The following is a 22,015-nucleotide window of genomic DNA, read 5'->3' on the forward strand; positions in this document are numbered from 1 at the left end:
TCTACACATTCTGTGAAAATTTGAGGTTATTTCAACAAGAATTGCCAAAATTATTGCCCTGTGAAATGATGTAAAATTTTTGAGACACCCTGTAGTTAAGGCTGTTTCAAATTAAGTTATTTTCCAAAACATCACAGTTTGATTTCACTATCTGAGGTTGAAATGGCAAGTCTTTATCACACGTCACCCTAAGGTAGACAGCTATTACGGAACACAAAACTGGATAATAGTAGAAAACATGTCCATGTGAACAAAAATGAGAGAAATTCTGAGTTTATAGCTGTATGTCAAGGCCTCATATTGAGATCAAGGCTCTCTGTGACCCCATCCATTGAGTTAATAAACAACTAATCCTCTTTTATAAGGCCTGCCAGCCCAGTAATCCACCACAGATTCACCTTGACCTTTTAAATGTAGTCTGCTATTGCCAAACTACAACTTAACTCCCAAAGTTGAGTTAGTATTTGGCTGTGCTTGGAGTTGGTCTGCTCCAGATTATTCACAATCAGTGAGTAAAACTTTTATATCTTTCACTACCTGCCATAAAGTTCCTTTAGCACCCACCCATTCTTGTGAAACTGCTAAGAGTTAAGCAACTATGTCTGACTCTACATAGTCCTGAGCAGTTCCCAGGTGTGAATATAGGTGTACAGCTTGCTCATGCTTTAAAAGGAATTTTAGTAAATCAGCAAATCTGGCTTCTATAAATAAAATTTAAATACAAAAGTGAGTCTTAGAGGGGTGGTGAGGAAAGCAAGAATGGCTGAGGTTCAGACTAGTGTTTGTCTCGAGACATTTATCTTCCTGTCAATGAAAGAGGTGAGAGAATGAAAAAAAGGTATGAAGAAAGAAGAGCTTTGTAGGTGGCAGAGCAGAATTATTGTCCAGAAAGGTGCACAACAAAGCAGGATGAATGAGTTAGTGAAGTGTGTTGGTTATAGAGTTTTTTACTGTCAAGGAAATGGCTCGTATTTAACCTGCTAGATCACCATGGCAACTGATGCGGCACAGCTAATGAGGAGTTTAAATCGGCTGCAAGAAACACCATTATTTCACCTGGCAATATTCTCTACGAGTGATGTAAATTCTCAGGAAATGGGAAAATGTTTTATCTGCAAACCTGTTGAGCTGACGTTGGTAAAAACAGTGAATGAAGCCGTTCAGTTGCAGGAGACAAACTGTCACTGCTTACAGGAATCTACAGGCTTTTGAAGGGTGATGTGGAAAATGCATAAATATGTTTTTATGTTTGGTCCTGATTTGCTGCCAAGTCTGTTTTACACCGCTGATATTGCAGCTTTGGAAAGGGGTTAGTCTCACAGAGAACAGTCAGTCATTAACATTCATTTTAATTTGACATGCAGGAAAACTGAGCTGATTTCCACATATCCTTTTTTATAAGACAGTGTCAGAACTTCTTTAGAAACATGTTTAGATGTGTGAAGTTTAAAGTTTCAGAGCTCTAATGTGCAGCTGTCACATTGGACATAAACAGCCTCACTGAGAGTGCAATGAGTGCTAAAATAAATATATTAACTTAAACCATTAGCAATTTTCTACCGGCATTCTTCTCTTGTATCATTTACAGTAATTGTTTTTTGCCGTAATAAATTTTTATTGTCTTCACAGTTTGCTATTACACCAACCCGTTTCTCCTAGCTAAAGCAGGCAGAACAGAAAAGTGGTCCATTTTGTGGGGAAGATGTGAAATGATGCATCAGTTACACCCTTTTATGTGAACGCATACAGAGCCAGATGAGGAAAATCTATTAGTAAAGAATGCTGATGACCACAGATGTAATATTTGTTATCTCTGACTTGGATTCTAGGTTTTGTCAAGACCGTTAAGACAAAGAAAGTCTGGCTTTGTCAAACTTGCTTCGTAGTACAACTCTCGGATCTCATATTTGCTGCATGATTGGTGGATTCATTTTACACATTACACAGCGACCAGGTTGATTTATATAATAACAGATGTGGAGATTAACTCTCGTGTTGTCCCGCGGGTCAAACTGACCCGTTTTAAAGTCTGAAAATGTGGGGAAAAAATATTTTCACAGTGAAACTTCTGATTTTCGACATTTTTGAAATTTGTTTTTGAACATTTTTGGTGGAAAAAAGAAATGCTAAAAATGTTTCTTTAAGAATATTCAGAAAAAAAGTCAACCAAAATCCAGCGAATTTCGCTGGATTTTGGTTGACTTTTTCTCTGAATGTTCTTAAAGAAAACATTAGAAGTTTTACTGATATATATGTAATCACTTTAGATATTTTTAGGATTTTTATTCATTTTTTGAAAATATTTACAGGATTTTTCTTGCCAAATTTAGGGGATTTTTTTTTTTAAATAAAACTTTTGAAGTAAACTTTTAAGGAATTATTGAAATTTTCTTCCTGAACGTTTTGCAAATTTTCTGAAATTTGGGGAATTTGTTTTTGCTGAATTTTTGGATTTTTTTCATGCGAGGAAACAATATTTTTTGGTGCCTGTAAATGAAGACAACAGGAGGGTTAAGACAAGAAGAAGAGGAAAAAGAAATAAAGAACAAAAAGACTGAGGAAGTACAGAGAGCTGAGAGCTGTTTACGCATCTTACCGGAGATCAATGATTTTCAGGTGGCTCATTCTGACTAGAGTGCACAACTCCAGACTCTCCACTCTGTTCCCAGCCATCGCCAGCTTGTCCACCGCACTCAGTCTCTCCAGCACAGCAGGGATGTGAGAGAAGCTGTTGAAGGAGAGCCCCAGGCTGTTGAGCTGAAACAGGCCACCCAGCTCTTCGGGCAGGGAGCTGAGGTGGTTTCCATCCAAAGACAGCGTCTGCAGGCTACAAGGTGAAAGAGAACAAAACGGGCATGTTTTGCTTTTTTTTTTTTTTTTTAAACTTCAGAGTAGTCAAAATATCTGCTAGTATCAATTTGTTGTTATATCCACTGTTTATGGAGCAACATCCTACATTAAGTAGCTCTGCAGGATGAAAAATATCTGCTTTAATCTGACTGCATGACAAAATATTGTGGTCATATGCCTTTCATTGACTTCCTCAACCCTTATTTAGATTTATCTGGGTAGAATAAAGTTATGTAAACAAAGAAAGGTCATTATTTGTGTAATGGCGTAAAAGTGCAAACCACACCAATATGCAACAACAAATGAGCAAAAGAGAAAATACAGTTAAAATCTAATACAGAAAATCAGACGATATTTCAGTCAGCTAAGTAATTATCTTATTTTCATTGCTGTACATTTGTTAATATGAGAAATGTTGCTATGGTTTGTACTTCAGAGCCACAAGCATACACAGACAGATTTTTGATACGTAGACCATTATTAGGAATCCAAGAACCTCCATTTAAAAGCAACTGGACTTCTTTTGCAGGTTCTCAAAGATGTCTCACCTTCATTTAAGGGGCTTCTTCAGCTCTGAAGCCTTTGTATGAAGGTGAAACATTTTTTCCAGCCCTAAAACATCTTCTACATATGCAGTTATTGTTTTCGCTTGGCAGTATGAGCAGAATTTCACTCTGGTTGTCTACATGGAAGCGCTTTATCATCATGCGGTTCTACCATTAACTTGAATTTTGTGGGTACTGCCATCTATGAATATCCTAACAAAAGTAATATATATATACCAGACTTTGCAAAAGTTCTGTTACACTTGTTGAGACATTCACGAAAATGAACACAAAGATTTTTTGGTGCAATAAGATAAAACTTTTGGGTGGCCACATTTCTGATTAATATTATCATTAACACATATATTGAAATATTTGGAAAATAAAAAATTATCTTATTGCACCAAAAAATCTTTGTGTTCATTTTGCAAGTGTAACAGAACTTTTGCAAAGCCCGGTATAGTATCTGTATGTGTGTGTCATACCTTTGAAGGTTTCCTATCTGCACAGGGATGGTGTGGAGACTGTTACAGGAGAGGTTGAGCTCAGTTAATGTGAGGATCTCGCAAACACATTCAGGAAACACACCCAGACGGTTGTGAGATAAGTTCAGGCTCTTCAGCTGGGAAAACCTGAAAAAACAGAGAGAACGGCAGATGGAATCTTAAATAACAACTACAAAAAGGGAACTTCTTGCTTTGTTTATCACATTTGTTGTGACATTTCTTTGAGGTCACCGGAAAAATTGTCATTATGCAGTAACAAGGAAAGAAAAGCAGCATCACGATACCTGATGTGTGTCCATTCATGTAGTACTGCTGCAGTGCTAGAAACAGGTTTTAAAAGTGCATCCAAAAACACAGAGCGAGTGTAGTCCTTAACAAAATAGCAATTAAATCCTGTGATTCAAACTAAGCACATAAGATTTTGTTCCTGTTCAGTTCACATGGGCAGCAGAAGATTGCTGGCCACTGTGGCGAATTAACAGTAGAAATACAGGAATGTGCTAAGACTGAGCTGCAATTCTTGAGCTTTAGGGTGAGAACTGTAAAGGTTACATTAGAGACTGACTCCCTTCAGGTCCACGGTGGTAGTTTAGAGTCATTGTTTGTGCTTCATGTTATTAAGATGGTTAAAATGCAGTTGAAAATGGCAAAAAAAAAAAGAAAAAGAAGAACAGCGCTCAATAAAAAAGTATTAAAATCTCCCATTAGTGCCTTGATATTAACAGCTGATGATATAACTCAATTTAGAGGTTCCAGTCATACATTGTTTACTACATTTGATGAAGATGATTTGACTCGCGTACTTTACACCTGAAGTCCCAGCTGTGTGCTCGAAATGAAAACTCATGTGCACGCATTAAATCTGCTGTGTATGTGCACATGTGTGACACAGGTCCAGGAGTTCAGGCTGTGATGAATGAAGTTCTGCTGCACAGTTACATCTCTTGTATTAACTCCACCTTCCTCTTGGTTCTCAGGTGCTGTGAGCGTTGGCGGTGGCTGCCATGAGTCACAACACTTGTTATTCAGGTTTCCTTTTTCTGAATGTACAATTAAGGAGGAGGGAGCACCAGGAATCGAAGGGCTAAAGACAATTAATTAAAGACATTAATGTGCAAATCTTCGCAGAATTGGGCCCTTTTATAACCGCACGTATTCATTATTCACGCGGTGCACCTACACCCAGTTAACAAAGAATGCTTGAGGGACACGACAGGAGCTAAAGGAGGTGAAGATGATTAACACGTAAGAGCAATGTGTCTAATAATAAATGTTTATATAAGCTCAGCTCCCAGCGCAGACGTGAACACGCAGCTAAATTCCTGTCCTGTGTAATGGGAATGAGAGTGAAGATGTATATTGTCTGCTTATATAAAGAGCATCACAAATGTCATGTGTCACAGTGGAATACTCAAACAGCTGAGTAGCTACAAAATGCTAGCATCATAGCTGTCATAGCTTATTTCTACATGAATAGAACAGACATTTAAGACAAAGACAGTCTTTGCACATCTGTTTTATTACAAGGGGCACACGCATTTCCACAAGTTCAAAAAAATAATCCGTTGGGGTTCCTTGTCCAGTTCCAGACAGTCTGGGACACATATGAATGTGCACACACATTACAAGGTTGACTTACCAATGTGACCTGTTGATTATGTTCACTTTTAGAAAGTAGAAATTATTGCTGCATAGGTTGAGGAGGCTTAGATGTTCCCTATATTTCTACATTGTACTCTGGAATGTCTCCAGAAAATGTATTATTAAGATGATTTATTATTGCTGTTAACCTTTCCTGTTTACTCTATTTAATTCTGTCTGCTGAAATTGTGTATTTTGCAACTACAAGTTCATCTGTATATGCAATGTACAACCTTTTGGAGAATGTGGTTTTGGCTCAGTGGGGGTTTTAAGCACTCATACCTGAGGATTTTACAAATATTTGGGATATATTTAAGTTTCTGACTTCCTGTATGTTACTGAAAGTTGCCATGTGGTGGACTAATGTTCTGGAATTTATAATTTCCCTACAGTATGTGGGGGATGCCAGTTGGTTGTGGAATTACAGCCAGTCCTTATTTTTAATGATGTCTCTGATACTTTGCAAATAAATGTATTTTTGCAAGTTGGACAGCGTGCAAGAATCTTTTTTGAAACATTGTTAAAGCATGAATAGCAATGACTGGAAATTATGGTCCAATTTTTAGAAAAGTAAACTAAAGCACTGACTTAATGAACAAATAAACATTTGAATCTTTAGTATTAAGCTAACTGTAGCAGTATTTGCAGGAGACTAATGCCAAGTTAACTGGTCTGACTGATGACAGTAGCAGCTGCTTCTTTTTTTTCTTCTTTTCAAGATCTGGCTGTCTATATAACATGCTCCACTGGGAGGCCAGAGTACAGAATCAGAACAGCACCCGAACCTTCACTTTACTGGTTTATTGTTTGTATATTATGGGTGTGACTACCTGGGGAGGTTGAGCAGACCTCCAGGTCCCTGCAGGCTCATGAAGTTGTGTCGCAAGTTGAGGTGGGTGATATCCTGACTGTAAAACAGATATTCAGGCACCGTTTCCAGACTGTAGCAGGACAAATCCACCAGACTGACCGTCTGAGACACCACCTATATGCACACACACACACACACACACACAGGTATACACAACACACATGCAGCAAGTTTAGAACAGGAGCTATAAGTGCGCAGAGTTGGTGCTACTATTTTCTGTTTGGCTTGTTAGTGTCGCATCTTCCATATCACACCACGTAACTGACTGAACTCTGTCAGCTTCTACTGAGCTGCTTGCAGCTACAACGCACAAAGTGTTAGGATCACTTTAAAGATGCACGACACAGAATCAGTGAGGTTGACACAAGCTAATAAGACACAAGCTTTACTTATGATACTGGGAGCAGGCATGGAAAAATCAAAGGTAGACAATAGGGCTGCACGATATATTGTTTTAGCATCGGCATCACAATGGGCGTGTTTCACTCACATCACAGGAGGAGGGATGTAAAGTTGGGCAATTTAACTTCGTGTTACAATATTTTCCTGCCTGACACAAGAAGAAAACCCTCAAGATTTTCATTTTACATGACAAATGTATCTTATAGAACATAATTAATTAATTGAAAGGCTTCTTGGATGCACAGTTATATAAACTTTGTTTAAATGATACACAGAGCTTGTTGATTGCCATGTGGTGCAGAACAAAATTGGAACCATAACCAACTGGAAGATTTGGTTGCACATGGAAATGCAGCAATAACTGTATGAAAATATTTTGATATTGACCAAAAACAGGTATTCTGTTAGCAGCTAATGTGTTTAACCATTTAAATCTGCATCACAAAGCTCTCTATGACAATTACAAAATCACATCTAAGTACCATATGAAGTTAAAAACTATTTTGCCAGTGTTACACCAAATGAGAAAGGTTCCAAATGGCAAACAGAATTACTTATACAACAACGTCTCACCTCACAAATGACATGATTCCAATTAACAGAGTTACTAAAGAGGTTTAAAAAAACGCAATCAACATTGCAGACCTTTACTTCTTCAAGTTGTAATCCCAGAGCTGTATGGAAAATGCAAGGCAGAAGATGAAAGAGCTTTCATAGGTGGAACACTGTGCAGCTACAGTGGAGTCTTACAACGCAGTAAACATGACGAAGGCTCCGGCATAGAACAAGTTTTGCTCTGGCCAGACTCCAGCTTGCATTTGGTAAGTTCTACCCACGTTGTATTCACTAATCTGTCTTCTTTAAGAACTTGTCCTGTAATACACCAGTTTTCCTAAGTTGAAACTATTTAATATATCTTAGTTTTATAAGCAATTTAATGCTAAAGGCACACTAATTTCTAAATGAAGGGCACGGTGCTAATGAGGCTGAGGAATGATGAAGGATAAAGAGTGTTAGATTGATAGCCTGAGCTCTGGATGCCAGAACTGATCATCTATATCATTAATATGAATTTATAATTACCCCTGGAAGCTGGCTTTTTACTAAAACACCCAAAATCACCCCAGAATTATTAATTTCACCCCAAATGAGCCATTCAAGATATCTGACAAAACCAAATACTGCAATGTCAGTATTTCCAGTATCATGCAACCCCAGTAGGCATAAGGTACAAAAGTTTACTGTGCCATAAACTGAAAATCCTGGAAATGATGGTGTGAAGTACACAGACAAATAAATCATGCAAGGAGTACAACCTATAAAGAACAGGTAAGTAAACAGAAAACATACAGATAACGGATTCTTTTTAGAAGTGATGCAATTATGGGAGAAATTCCTAAAACTTGCTCCAGTTAATTGTAGCCCACACATAATGGATTTATTTAACATCAAAACATTGGCTTTGCTATTAATATACACATCTGCCTCTTCTCTTGAGCTCAATTGGCATCGACAGCTTCACGATACTGAAATAAAAATGGATTTCAATGACAGTGTCAACACCAACCTAACAGAGGAAACAAGTATTCTCTCTTGAGTCATTAAGTTAAGACACTAAAACACGTTTTTTGCACAAGAATTATGTGAGTCTTTGATCAACACAGTCAGGCAGCAAACACTCTCCAACCCTAAAAACACCATCAGGCTTCTTCTTCTTTTTTCTTTTTTTTTTTTTTTACAGCTGGCAGTTAAAGATATTACACATGTAGCAAGCCGTCTTGTCAAGAATATACACACACCCAAAAATCTTATCTTCTGGGGAAGCACAGTTGTTTTTTCTACTTGTCTTAGCATAATATTTAAAATGCTGTCTGACTTATTTTTGCAATCAGTTCCCCCTCAAGGATCAATAACTTATTTCTGATTCTGACTATTCACAGCAGTGATAGAATCCATCTTAACATCAGCCATTTACAGCCTGATTTTATCGAACAAGTGCAGCTACAGATTGAGATGCCGGTTTATCAGCTGAATCTAAAACTAAAGTAGTTCAGTACAACAGAACAGCAGAAATCTAACCACCCTGAGGATTATAGCATTTCAGTTCCCATGAAACTATAATGCAGTTTTTCCACACAAAACCAATATGTGTGGGTGTCAAGGAGTGACCGGCTGCATCTACACTTGTCATTTTTTTTATAATACAGTTCAAATCTCAGTCTGCTGTCGCTGCTGAGAATTTGTTCCACTTTTATTCTCTCAATATCGCATCTGCGCTGATCTCCATCGTCTCAGAGATGATTGTTTACAGGCAAGTCATCAGTGCGGGCGACCCAGCAGCGCTCGTCTAGTCTAGTCTGAGGGCCGTCTCCTCCATTAACTACAGGGCTGCACACTGTGCACCAACCCAGAAAATGGGACGACTGCTCAGCAGAGCATGACATCACGTCACCGCATTTAGAGACGACAAAGACAAAAAACTTCTCATCTCCCACAAAACAACTCATCGGGCAGCCACATCAAAGAAGCAACTGCTCTTTAAAGGGAGTGCATAAGTGATGTGAGAGGCGGCGATGGAAACGGAGGGTTACAGAGGAATTAGGACAGATTTGCCGTTTTAGATGATTCGCTTTGCAACTCAACACTGTGACAGTGAAACATTGGGAAGAAAAGGAATTTTAGTCTTAGTCTTTAGTCAACAAGTCAGAGAAGCTCCGTCAGAGATGAGCAACCCAGGCAATCTGCAGAGTGGTAAACAAACTTAACCAACATGCAAACTGCTATAACAGGTAATCTGTTGTATTATAACATTCCTCAAGAATGATGATTCCACAGTTCTTCTTACATCCTGAGGAGGGTATCATTATTCCAGACTGATAGAGTCTAAATACTGAGTGTCATCCAGGAAAATGAATTTCATTTTTGCTGTCATGTAGTCAGGGCTACACTTACAATGCCGTTTGCACAAAATAATGTAAAAAATCCTAATAAATAGCAAACATTTGTCACTGGTAGGAGATACTGTAGCTAACCAGTGTCAGCAAAAGCAAAATTAGAACGTAATTAATTTTACATTCAAGCTGCTTTTATTTCAAAATGACATGAGAACATAAATGACATTTTTGCACGGCTGTGATGAGCGGTTTTTAAGAAAATGCTGTATTTAGCAGAGACTGTGTTCTGATGAACACTATTTTTTCTACATTTTTCCTACATCTACATCCGTTGTTGCAACTAATCTATGACATATTTTATACTTTCTGAGTCCCTGCAAATACAAATGTTGATATTGTGTTCTATTATGTATCACTGCACCTCGGTATTCATTCTCATCCTGCATGCTCACTTTGCAAGTACACACACACACACACACACACACACACACACACACACACACACACACACACACACACACACACACACACACACACACACACACACACACACACACACACACACACACACACACACACACACACACACACACACACTTTATGCAGTGGAGCATAAACACTGGCCCAAATCCACCAAAAACCATCATCAGTCACCATCCACCGTCTCCATAGAAACCTCTAGGCCAAGTCTCAGTCTAAGCAGAGAGTGCTAACAGGCTACTCTAACCCAGTAATCCATACCACCGTGCTGGAGAGAGATCCTGGACTTAGCATGAATCTGCAACTAATTGGATTTTCTTTTTTTTCTGCTGGCTTTCTCCTTCCATGGCTAATTGTATGCTGGCTCTGCCTCAGTGGAGGCTCTCACTGAGGCAGTTCAGCTCCAGGAAGGAGCTGCGGCACAACAGCCATTAATTAGGATATTAGAGACAAAGCGAGCTGAGCAGAGCAGAAACAATGAATTTTTCGAAGAACAGCTGTGAAGAACTGGCAGGAAGCTCAGACAAATGGAGACACACGAATACAAAGATGCTGTATGTTTGGGTCGTTTAGCATCATCTAATCCACAGTGACGTCTAATAAAAGGCTCTACTGGAGAAGGCCGAACAGAAACCCTGAGTAGACGTGTTTTCTAATTGAAGTAATAAAGATCTGAATATATGAATATGTCTGCTGTTCAATTAACTCCAACCAGACAGTTCAAGAGGTGAATGTAGTCTCAACAATCCAATCTTCAATTTACCGGTAAGTACGAGTCCAGAGGGGCCAACTGGAAACAAACAGACACACACACGCTTTGCTTTTTGCTTACTTTCGATGCCTGCCGATGCCACCGCTGGTAGTCCGCGAGTGTGTCAAAGTTGACAAAGTACGTCTGGGCCTGCGATCCGGCAGAACTGAACATCAGACAGTGCTGCCTTCGCTTCACCTCCTCCACCTCAAAAGAAGAAGAGAATAGGAATGAGTGCAAGAATAATTCATTTTACTGTCATCTTAATCCAAACACTGTACTCAGTATTTGTTTTGTGATGATGTGCTAACATTGCATCTGTCTGGCTGTATTTCAGTGATTCTGAGTTCTGACATTTGCTAAAAGACTCCTTGACCCTCCTGTTGTCCTCATTTACAGGCACCAAAAATACTGCTTCCTTGTCTGAAAAAAATCCAAAAATTTAGCAAAAAAAAAATTCCCAAATTTCTGAAATTTTGCAAAACTTCAGGAAGAAAATTCCAATAATTCCTTAAAAGTTTCCCTTAAGAATTTTATTCAATAAAATCCCTCAAATTTGGCAAGAAAATTCTTGTAAATATTTTCAAGAAATGAGTAAAAAATTTTCCAAAAAAAATGAGTAAAATATCTAAAGTGACTACATTCATATCAGTAAAACTTCTAATAATTTTTAAGAAGATTCAGAAACAAAAAATCAAACAAAATCCAGCAAAATTCACTGGAATTTGGTTGATTTTTGGTTGATTTTTTTGTCAGTGTTCTGAAGAAACATTTTAACGTTTCCTTTTATCCACCAAAAAATGTTCAAAAATTTCCCCAAAATGTTGAAAATGTGGACAACAGAAGTTTCACTGTGAAAATCTATATTTTTTCCACATTTTCAAACTTTAAAATGGGTCAGTTTGACCCGCAGGACGACACGAGACTTAATGAAACTATCCACACTGTTCACTTCAGTGGTGGGACAAATTTTGCACTTATAATACTGTTGGACTCACAATGCACAGTTGATAAGAAATAATAACAAATTCTTGTCCATTTCACTTTTGATTTTTAGATAATTTCGGCTATGTTTATTCTTTTGGAAAAAAATTTTTTTTCAGTGTTTTCTTTTTTCTTCATAAAAATCAACAATGACACAATACACATAAATAAACTGCCACTGAATGGGTTAAAAGTGTAAAAATGACAGAATATTTAGTAATTATGATCGGGACTGATGTAGATCAAAAGAGAAGTCATTAAAAGTGAAAAATACCATTAATAGAGAATGTTTTTCCTGACATTGAATTTGATGCGGGCATTTTTATTCTTAAAGAACTCAGGGTAACTTTTTAAAATAATGCATAAGGGTTAAAAGGGATGCAGCAGAAGAAAAGATTTTTTTTTTTCATTTTTATTCCACGCATTTGTCTTAATTGTCAAATCCCGTTGCCTGTGTTACCCACAACGCAATTGGGACAGTTCAGCCAGATACTTAGAGGTGATATATTAAAGCCTCAAGCAGAACTGAGGAGTGTGAGGTTTGGTCAACTCACTCCACACTCTCTGATTAGTTTTCATTTTAAACTTGTGGTCTTCAGGTCCATCCAACACTAACCTAAACAACATCTCTTAAGGAAACTTTTCAGGCTTTCTATGCATCTTCTGTCAAATCCAGTGCAGTCAGGCTTTCATTACAACACCAAGCTTACTTTAACAGTTACAACACTTCTGAGGTCACAGTTCTGGATGTACAGTAGTGCGTCATCTCTTGAACCTCATCCAGCTGTTCATCCCAGCTGTGTTGTTGCAGAGTATCTCCACTCGGGCCTGGAGCTCGGCCTCCACCCCGGGCACAGTGAAAGGTTAACACCCCTCTCAGAAAGCCTGATCACCCAGCGCTGATCTCTCACCTTCCCCCCCACCAGCGGCAGGATGTGCAGCTTCCCAGTCAGGCTGTCTTTGACGGAGGCCACGATTAAACACGTCCCGCAGAGGATGACCTGCCGCTCCGCCCACTTGTGCAGCTGCGTCTTGCCCTTCCTGACGCTGAACACACCTTTCAACAAGGTCCGCTCCTGCTGGTCTGCGTTCACCGGACGCTCTGGAAGAAAGAAATCCCACATGCAGAGGTTAGAGCAGATCTACAGGCATCGATCTCATCCACGTAAACCCCCACAGCTGCTGCGATAAACAAACTCAGCTAATTAATAGCAAATGCTCTGCAGCTACACACCAGACCAGAGGTTTCCAGAAGATGAAGTCACATAGAGGTTATAATGATATCACCTATAGATGAGTGGACTCCTTTGTGCTGTGATTCCTGGAAGTGGTCTTACATCAGATCTTAGGATGGACACGGCCCTGTTATCTCATATACTGTACATCTGGGTCGATCTAACGGAAAAATAATACATTTGATCTCACCGTAAAGGGAAGAGAGTTCATCTTTTATCCACCATTATTAAAACTTTATTAGATTAAAGCCACATCAGAGCTCTGCTGTTCAACCCAATTGGGCAAGTTTTCCTGTTTTCTGTCTGCTGCTGTCCTAAGCTAGAAGAAGAATCACTCATACTGATGAATGAGTCAGGGTTTTGTCACATTTAACTTCACTCTGTTCAATTTAATTATGCCAACGTGCACAGCATGAAGCCACTGCTGAAGGACGCATCAGACAGTAGTTCTGCTGTCTCTGCCAGGCTTCAAGTACACTCAGGTTAATGGCAGGTCAAACAAGCACAGAGGAGACACTGTCTCAGCCTCCTGTCCTCTGTTGTTAAATTTTCCTCAAACCAGCTTATGCTGCCTCCCACTCAGAGGCTCTCACTGGCAATCTGCTCTCTCTCTCTTTCTGTCTAACTCGTGCTTTCTCTCCACCTCCCCTTTCACTTCACAAGGGCATCCAAATGAAATGAAAGCCTCCTCATGTTTTTCTTCGCCAAGGAAACTTATAATGAACAAGCCAAGTTCTTCTGATAACAAATTGGCTGCCTTGCAGATCAATAGCAGTTCCTGATCCCTGGGTGTCCCCTCGCTTGGGGGGGGATTAAGACACAAAACCTCCCTGGGTCAATGCAGGGTAGAATTACGGTGCTTAAAAGGGGGAAACAGCTGGACTGTGGACCAGAGCGCTTTTTTGTTAACAACAAAAATGTGTCTGCAGCAGGTAATTGTCAAGTGTCTTCTTTACCCATTCTTTGTGCAGCTTCAGATTAAAACCAGTACTTAAACAAAACAGTCGCCCACTGCAGTGCACAAACCAACTCACTGCAAACTGACACAGACTGACAGGAAGCTCCCACTGGATTTACAGTCCATCACCAGAAACAAGATCAGTCCACACATAGGTTTGCTACACTGTCAGGTGGGCTACACCGTCATAAAAAAGGTAAAAATCACATATAAAAATGTCATTAATATGGTGAAAAATATGCCAGAACACAGTGGAATACTATGCCAAACGAAAAAATGCAAAAGAAATGACAAAAATTGCAAATATCTGTAAAATATTAATAGTTTTTGCTAATTTTTATAGCATTAAAATGCTGTAATTACTATTTGGAAAAATACAGATTTAGGATGTGAATATTGACTGATTTCTTTTGCTGTTTTTGTTTTTTTTTGTTTTTTTACAGTGAATATGTAAATGAAATTTTTTTTAAATGATGTGACTGTATTTTAAATTATATTAAACAAGACTTAAAAATTATTTTCCATTTTTTAATCTGTAACGTACATATTTTGTCTTTAAAATAAGGGGGAAAATAAGATAACTTTTTCCTGATTTTAAAAAAATTACAGTAAAAAATTGTGTCATTTTTCTGTTAAACACTGTAAAAGAACAAATTGGGATTTTTTGAAGATATTGATTTCTGACATGGGCATTATTTATAGTTTTTTGTTGCTTTTATGGTCAACGTGTAAATTATTATTTTTGTAGGATTTTACAAGATCATATCTGTAATTTAATTTTTAAAAGGTGGAGGGGATTTTTACAATAACAGTAAATTGTTAAATAGTTACAGGTACAAAATTTTTATTTTTTACAATTTGCATTTTACAGCGCACTACCTGTCGGATGCTAACACAGCTTATTGTGTATTTTTGGTTGTTCAGATTGAAAGGAGGAATTCTTATACAGCTTAATTGGTTTCATCTTAATTTTTAAACTACCAGCGTTGTTTTTCTTTAAAAACAACCATATTTTTCTCCGTGAAATTGATCATGTCACAGAGATATGAGGCAGAAAATCTATTATTTGTGCTTTTATGTAAGCATTAGCTTACAATTAATAAGGCTCACAACCTCAAATAAAGAAATTATATATTAGGGCTACTGGCGAGAAATATGCATGTAATATACCAAAAAACATCCATTCATGGTGTGGGCAAACAGGCATTCACACATACATTGCTCTTTAGGCTTCATATCAATACAACCATCTGAAAATCATTGGCCTATTTATGCAACATCAAGCAAGTTCCAGCCATAAAGAGCCAACTCCAAAAACAAACACACATGCTTTCCCCCCCAAGGTCTGCAGGGCGATTAGTTGCTAAGGAAACCTTGTCCACAAAATCAAAGTCCAATCTGAGTTTGTAAACCTCCATCGTGCCTCCTGCAACCTCTCGCTGCTCTGCCAAATCGATCTCATCCCACTGATGATGCTGACCCTTCCCAGTGGCTCCAGAGGGGTTTACTGTCATGTTGTGCTGCTCTGTTTCCTCGAGGAGCCGAGCCACAGATAGCCTCCGCTAAAACTAATCATCAGCTGGTGTCAAACGTTGTCCTGGGGGAAGCTGTCAAACCCCAGAGGCAGCGTGACGACTGACAGATAAGAGAGCCTGAATGCACGACTTCTTATCTTCTCGTGTTCATCTCAAGCTCGACTGCGACCTTCACCCCACGAACTCAGCGGCATCTCACGTCACGAGGTGTAGCAGATGAACAACGAGGCCGCAACAGGTGAAACGCTCTGCTCCCTCATTACTGAAAAATAAAAACCATGAGCGAAGCAGATGGAAAGAGGGAGTGAAGAGAGAGGTGACAAAAGAGAAGAAACCACTGAGAGGAAAATGAAAGGTGTTATATAGGATGTGATTAGGTGGAGGGATAGAAAAGAATAGTTAAACTGAAGCATGATAGATGGTTTTTACCATTTTGATTGTAGCACATTTTGGGCAACTTTTTAAAAAAAAATGTGTTTAATAAACAAAATTAACTTTACCTGACCTGACTATATAAATTATAGTCTCCAAAAATAACTATGAACTTACTGTTATTTTTAAACTGTTGGTCAGACAAAACAAGATATTCATTTGCATTAGCTTCAGGAAATTATGATGAACTGAGCAAATAACTTGCCGATGAAAACAATTATTGCAGTCTTAGGTCAACGTAAAAAAAAAAAAGTATCAATGAACTGCTGAATTAGAGGACAGTATGAATCTAATTTACAGTGGAAAAAACTGATGCATGTTTGGGATTTTTATTTATATGGCACATGTTCAATAGTGTCCCTTGAGTGTTACTTGGTGAATTTGAAAATAATTCTAACAAGAAGTTTTACCAAACTTGGACCGCCCGGCGACAAAGATGACCCCTGTGACCTTGAAAATGAGGTCAAGGTCACCAAATGCGAACTTGACCTGTGTCTTATTATGGTACACCTGTGTACCAAATATGGTGAGGCTACATCAATATTTTATCGAGTTATCACGCGGAAACCAGATTGTTACAGACAAACAAGCAAGACCATGCAGCTGAAAACAATACCTTCTGGAAAACGCTGTTTTGCCGGGCGGTAATAAAGATAAGTTATGAGGTCAGAACCTCCAAAGGTGAAACAAGAAGCCAAAAAAAGTGCCAAAAACTGCAGTTCTTTAAATGACCACTTGAGGTTGGCTGCAAAGACAAGTCAATCCTCACTGACCCTCAGGTTAAAACGCTCGACTTCGGAGTCGAACATTCACAGTCTCTTACAAAAAACATTTTGGTCTCTATAGCTAATTTTCCTGCTCATGACAACTGTACAACAGACACATTGTTATAGAACCCATAAATTTAAATCCTATTAAAGCTTAAAGTTACACATAATTAAAGGTGTGGCTATTTTGAGTGACAGGTTGGTACCAGAGACCTTCCATGTCCTGCCTCAGCTCAACCTCTTTGCACTTTTTTGGATTAACTGTTAGTAGACACTGTCAGGATGGAGTTACCACACTGAGCCTTGAAAAAGCTGCTCAGGAGGGCGACACACAGACTTGTCCGTCTTCAGTCAAACTGTAATAACCTCCTGTCATTTAGCAGAATGGCCTCTGGGCAAACTAAGTGGGTGCACATAATGTACGTCAGCAAGTTCATCATCGCTTTTCACATCTGTGTATTCGGCACAGAGACATTTAGCACCATTCTGACTCCAGCTAAAGTATTCACTCTCCTAAACCTCTTAAGAGCAAATGAGCAGCATAAAAAGCTTAATTTAAAATGATTCATCAGCACATGAAGGACAAGGACTCAAAACAAGTAAAGCAACTGTTCTTTCTATTTCATGCTTAGAGGACAGACATTGTGCCCATTTTCTTCACTTTTGTGTCGTAGCTGCAGCCTGTAGTTCCTGCTCTTGGTGGTGATGTTTTTAAATTTTATGTTTTTTTCTCTCACATATCGGATGATTTCAAGGCAACTGTCGAGCACTCGGCTGAATACAATACTCCCTGTATCCCAGGGCTTTTTTTGTCTTGCTCAAGATTGCATAGACTGCATTAGCATGCAGTAGGGGGTCAGTGGAGGCGGAAACACGGTCTGATTTGACTCAGAACAGCAAGCTCTTTTTGGCAGCAAATTCAAATTCATCCCACCACCCAGATGCCTCCTCCTGGTGGTCTGCGCTTACCTCTACATGAAAACAAAAAACAAAAAAAAAAACTCTTCTTCAAACTTTGTGCAAGAATTTCACTTCTGATATCAAATACGGCAATCGCGTGCTGTGTGGAACTCGAATGAAAGACACACAGCTGAAAACCGCTTTTGAATACAGACGACGTGAAAACAGAGCGTTAAAATGGTGGATATGTTTCAGCAGCCTTGGGCCATCTCGCTTGAAAACTCACCCCGAGTTGAGGATGAGAGACGGTCTGCAGGTTTAAAATAGGAAAGAGGAAATCCTAGGGAGGAACAGAACTCCATCACAGAACCAGCATATTACGAGGAGCTGGCAGGAAACCACCGAGCGCCTGCTCTCTGCAGAGCTCTGTTGCTCGGGGCAATTCTGTGGTAACTCGGATCTGAATAGAATTTAATTTTTCTCTTAAATCTGTCTGACTGCGTCTCTTCTATTTGTTCCTGTAGACCAGCTCTTTCCCCTTCTACACTGTAACATAAAGAAAGAAATCATATGTGCTGTGATTTTATCCTTTCTGCTCCTCCAGGATGAGACCATTTAGATTTATAGATAAACCACTTGGATGCACAGTTTCAGACACCGGTTTGCCATCAACATCATCAAAGCTTGCGACATCCACAATCCTCATTTAGATTTAATTTCCACTCCACTCTACATAATAAATTACAGCGTTCACACTGCTCTCACATGTCTTACTTCACTTTGCTCTGACCCTGCAGGCCCGACGTGAACCGTGCACAGCAGCTTCAGGTCTCTAAGCTGGAAGATGTAAGAGATCACCCAGGCAGAGGTGGAACACGGCCCAGGGGACGAGCGCCAGACTTTACAGCAGGCTTCATCTGGGCTGCAGCTGCATGGGCTGACTCAAAGGAGCACGCTGGCCCTCAGGTCTCCGCGGTTGTTTTCCCTGGGAGCGTTTTTTTATTAAGTCAGTATTTAGAAAATGTTTACTCCCTCGTCTCTGTTTGCTTTAATTTCATGTGTGTGCACTGCGGCAGAAGGGTGTGTGTGGGTGTGTGGGTGTGTGTGTGTGTGTGGGGGGGGGGGCAGGAGGAAGGTTTGAGATGACCCGCCTGAACAAATAAGACGATGATGGAGTTTAATGAATTACCTGCTGCGTTGCACTTTGAAACCAAAACGAGGCTGTAAAACAGAAATGCAGCTCACATGACAGGTGACTGACAAATGTACACACACATGCAAACAAGGAAATTTGCACAGCGACACGTAAATTAAAAGCATGCTTTTGTATCTGCATGCACAACACACATTTGTTCCTGCTGGTATGTACTGGCTGGAATATCTGTGAGCTGAAAGAGCAAATGTTCTCCTCCCCTTTAATAATGTGGAGAGGCCACAGCAATAACTAATAAGAGGAAAGCGCTGTCTACGGCCAGTTCGCCCAAAATCTTAAAAACAGAGTTCCTGCTGCAAACATTTTTCAGAGAGACTATTACTTTGGCAGAAAAAATTACAATCAAACGTGGTCTGTAGAATAATCAGAGTAACTGTAAATCCTTAAATGGTTTGAGCACCATAAAGGAACCTCCTTTGTGAATGTGGCCACATAGAACCAAAACTGTCTGCATCACTAGATAGACCTTTTATCAACTTTTAACTTCTTTCAGGTTGGGAAACAGCAATATCCAGTGATACAGACTGCTAAATCTAGAGCTGGTATATTCATTCGAGCCTGTTAGGTGCTTTCTTCTGTAGTCTTCACTGATGGGTCACAGTTTCCCCTCATCTGCTTAGTCAGATCATTACCTCCTGGCAACAGCTGCTAGGCAAACAAACACCTGGGAGAAAGGTCTCAGAACAAGGCTGTTGTTGTACGCTTCAACGACACACACACTACAGCCAAAAACTGAGCTGCAGTGGTGTAGCCGTACAACAGAAGATCTTCTGAGGTCATGATCTCCTCTTGTGTTAATGTTGACACAACTCATCAAACATGAAGGCCAAGCAAGAAAAGGAGGACAATCGCATAACGTTTAATTTATCTGCAATGGAATGCTGGAATTGTTATGTTTACTATCTGAACCGCAGCATGGGAAAGGAGGTGATCACACCGAGATCACTGAACTCAACTACAACCTGTACCAGCTCTACAGTCACCAAGCTGTCCTCTCGGGCCTTAGCTGGGAACTTCGAGTGCCTGAAATCCAGCCATGCCTGGTGTCCCCGATCCTCTTTTCCCATGAGTTGACAAAAGGAGGCAGGAAGTCTCCAAGGGGCCTGGCTAGACTCTGGACTTAGTGTGGCCTGACTACTGATAGTAGCCAAGATCTGACCAGCTCTCATGTTGGCAAGAAGCAAACAACAGTTGGCCACTGGACACTGTAAGGCTGGAGGCCCCAGTGAGTTTGGGATCTGTCCGCTTAAGCAAATAAACATCAGTTATAGTAAGAGGTATTTATAAAGTCTAGCAGAAGTTAGAGAAACAAAACACTAAATGTAAAGTCTGCTTATGACTCCGGTTCTGTTCTGAGTGATGATTGTTGAGACTTGATCGTGTTCGTTTTTTTGATGACAGATAAAACGCTGTATTATTAATCACTGAGTGTGTTGCTTTTTTTTTTTTTTTTTTTACAACAAATCTGAACGAATCTTTCCGTTTCACGTTTAACAATGACGTATTCAGCTGCACAGTGTTCATAGTCAGTCTTCTTGTGTGTCATTAGTCAACCACAGTTTCAACACAAAGCTGATGAGATTTAAGTTCAGCATGTTTTTAGTCGGTACACCAGCGCTGCATTTCAGTGCATGGACGACTGCACACTTGAAAAGGGATGAAGAACACGTGATCCCTTTAGATGTTGTGGTTTCCTCAGTCTTCCTCTTTTTGTGGCAGAGCACTAAGTGAGCAGTTCTAACCCCAAACATACAGAGTTCCACTGACTCAGCAGGAACATCAGCTGGTTTATCAAGTGGAAATGCATTACAGAGCATTGTTCACCATTTAAGCCTCCTGTTGTCCAAAAAAATTTTGTTTCCTTGTCTGAAAAATATGCAAAAATGCAGCAAAAAAAATCCCCAAATTTCTGAAAATTTGCAAAACCTTCAGAAAGAAATTTCTTGTAAATATTTTCAAAAAAGTAGTAAAATCTTCCAAAAAAATCCTAAAAATATCTTAAATGACTACATATATATCAGTAAAACCTCTAATATTTTCTTTAAGAACATTTACAAAAAAATCAACCAAAATCCAGCGAATTTCGCTGGATTTTGGTTGATTTTTTGTGAATGTTCTTAAAGAATTTTTTTAAAATTTCTTTTCACCAAAAAATTTTCAAAATTTTCCCCAAAAATGTTGAAAATGTGAAAGCTTTCACTGCGAAAATACGCATTTTTTTCCACATTTTCAAATTTTAAAACGGGTCAATTTTGACCCGCGGAACGACGCGAGGGTTAACCTTCACAGCAAAACCCTTAACTACTGGGGCTGTAGCACTGCACAGACTCAGAGCCAGAGATGTCTGTGAGTTTACGGGAGCCGTATTTAGACACGTTCAGGTACACAAATTTGCCGCTGGTTTCTCTGGAGTCACATCCATTCTGGTATTGCATTAATCACACTGACACAGGGACGCTTAGTCACTCCAGTCCTGAGGTCAATGAAGCATGCAACACCACCGGATGAAGGATGGTCAGTCAGCCATCATGTGAGGAGTGTGTGTGTGTTAATGGGATCCCAGCGAATACTACACACTCTGAGATCCTCCAACAACAACTGCCTTCGCTTTATCAAGAGCTACATACTCACACACTTTTAACACGTGCAGAAGATCAAAAGAGGATGTGATGAAACCATTTTGGAATGGTTGACCTGCTGCAGTCTGTTTTTGGGCCTTCAGGGTCCGTATTCAGAGGAAACGCTTCCAGAGCTCATTCAGCCGCAGCAGACGGTGAAAATTGGGGATGATGGCCCCCGTGGTTGAGCACTTACCACTGTAGAAACGGATCAAACAGCTGAGGTCTGAGTTGGCGGCTTCCTGCTGCACTCGCACAGGGTCTGCGTAGCCCATAGATGCCAGGTAGTCGTACACCATCTGGAGAGGACGCTCAGAGGAGTCCAGCCTCCTGCAGGACCAAAGACAAGGACAGATAGTGTGATAAGACCATAGGCGACAGTTTAGGGGGGGACGGTGGGGACGTGCCCCCCCCCCCCACACACACTTTTTGT

The 22,015-nt window shown here is 39.7% G+C and overlaps 1 protein-coding gene across 2 annotated transcripts in view; it reads right to left on the reverse strand.

The window, feature by feature from the left end:
- The window catches only part of phlpp2 (PH domain and leucine rich repeat protein phosphatase 2), a 44,191-nt gene that overhangs the window by 13,205 nt on the left and 8,971 nt on the right, over positions 1-22,015 (reverse strand). For both annotated transcript variants that reach the window (XM_051939607.1, XM_051939601.1), the window contains exons 3-8: positions 21,779-21,912; positions 12,836-13,026; positions 11,022-11,147; positions 6,373-6,527; positions 3,881-4,027; positions 2,597-2,827 (exon numbers count right to left, since the gene is read on the reverse strand). In XM_051939607.1, coding sequence (XP_051795567.1) covers positions 2,597-2,827; positions 3,881-4,027; positions 6,373-6,527; positions 11,022-11,147; positions 12,836-13,026; positions 21,779-21,912 — 984 coding nt within the window. The remainder of the gene's footprint in view (positions 1-2,596; positions 2,828-3,880; positions 4,028-6,372; positions 6,528-11,021; positions 11,148-12,835; positions 13,027-21,778; positions 21,913-22,015) is intronic.

This window comes from Acanthochromis polyacanthus, chromosome 2 (genome assembly GCF_021347895.1).
Source record: "Acanthochromis polyacanthus isolate Apoly-LR-REF ecotype Palm Island chromosome 2, KAUST_Apoly_ChrSc, whole genome shotgun sequence".
NCBI classification, from domain to species: domain Eukaryota; kingdom Metazoa; phylum Chordata; class Actinopteri; family Pomacentridae; genus Acanthochromis; species Acanthochromis polyacanthus.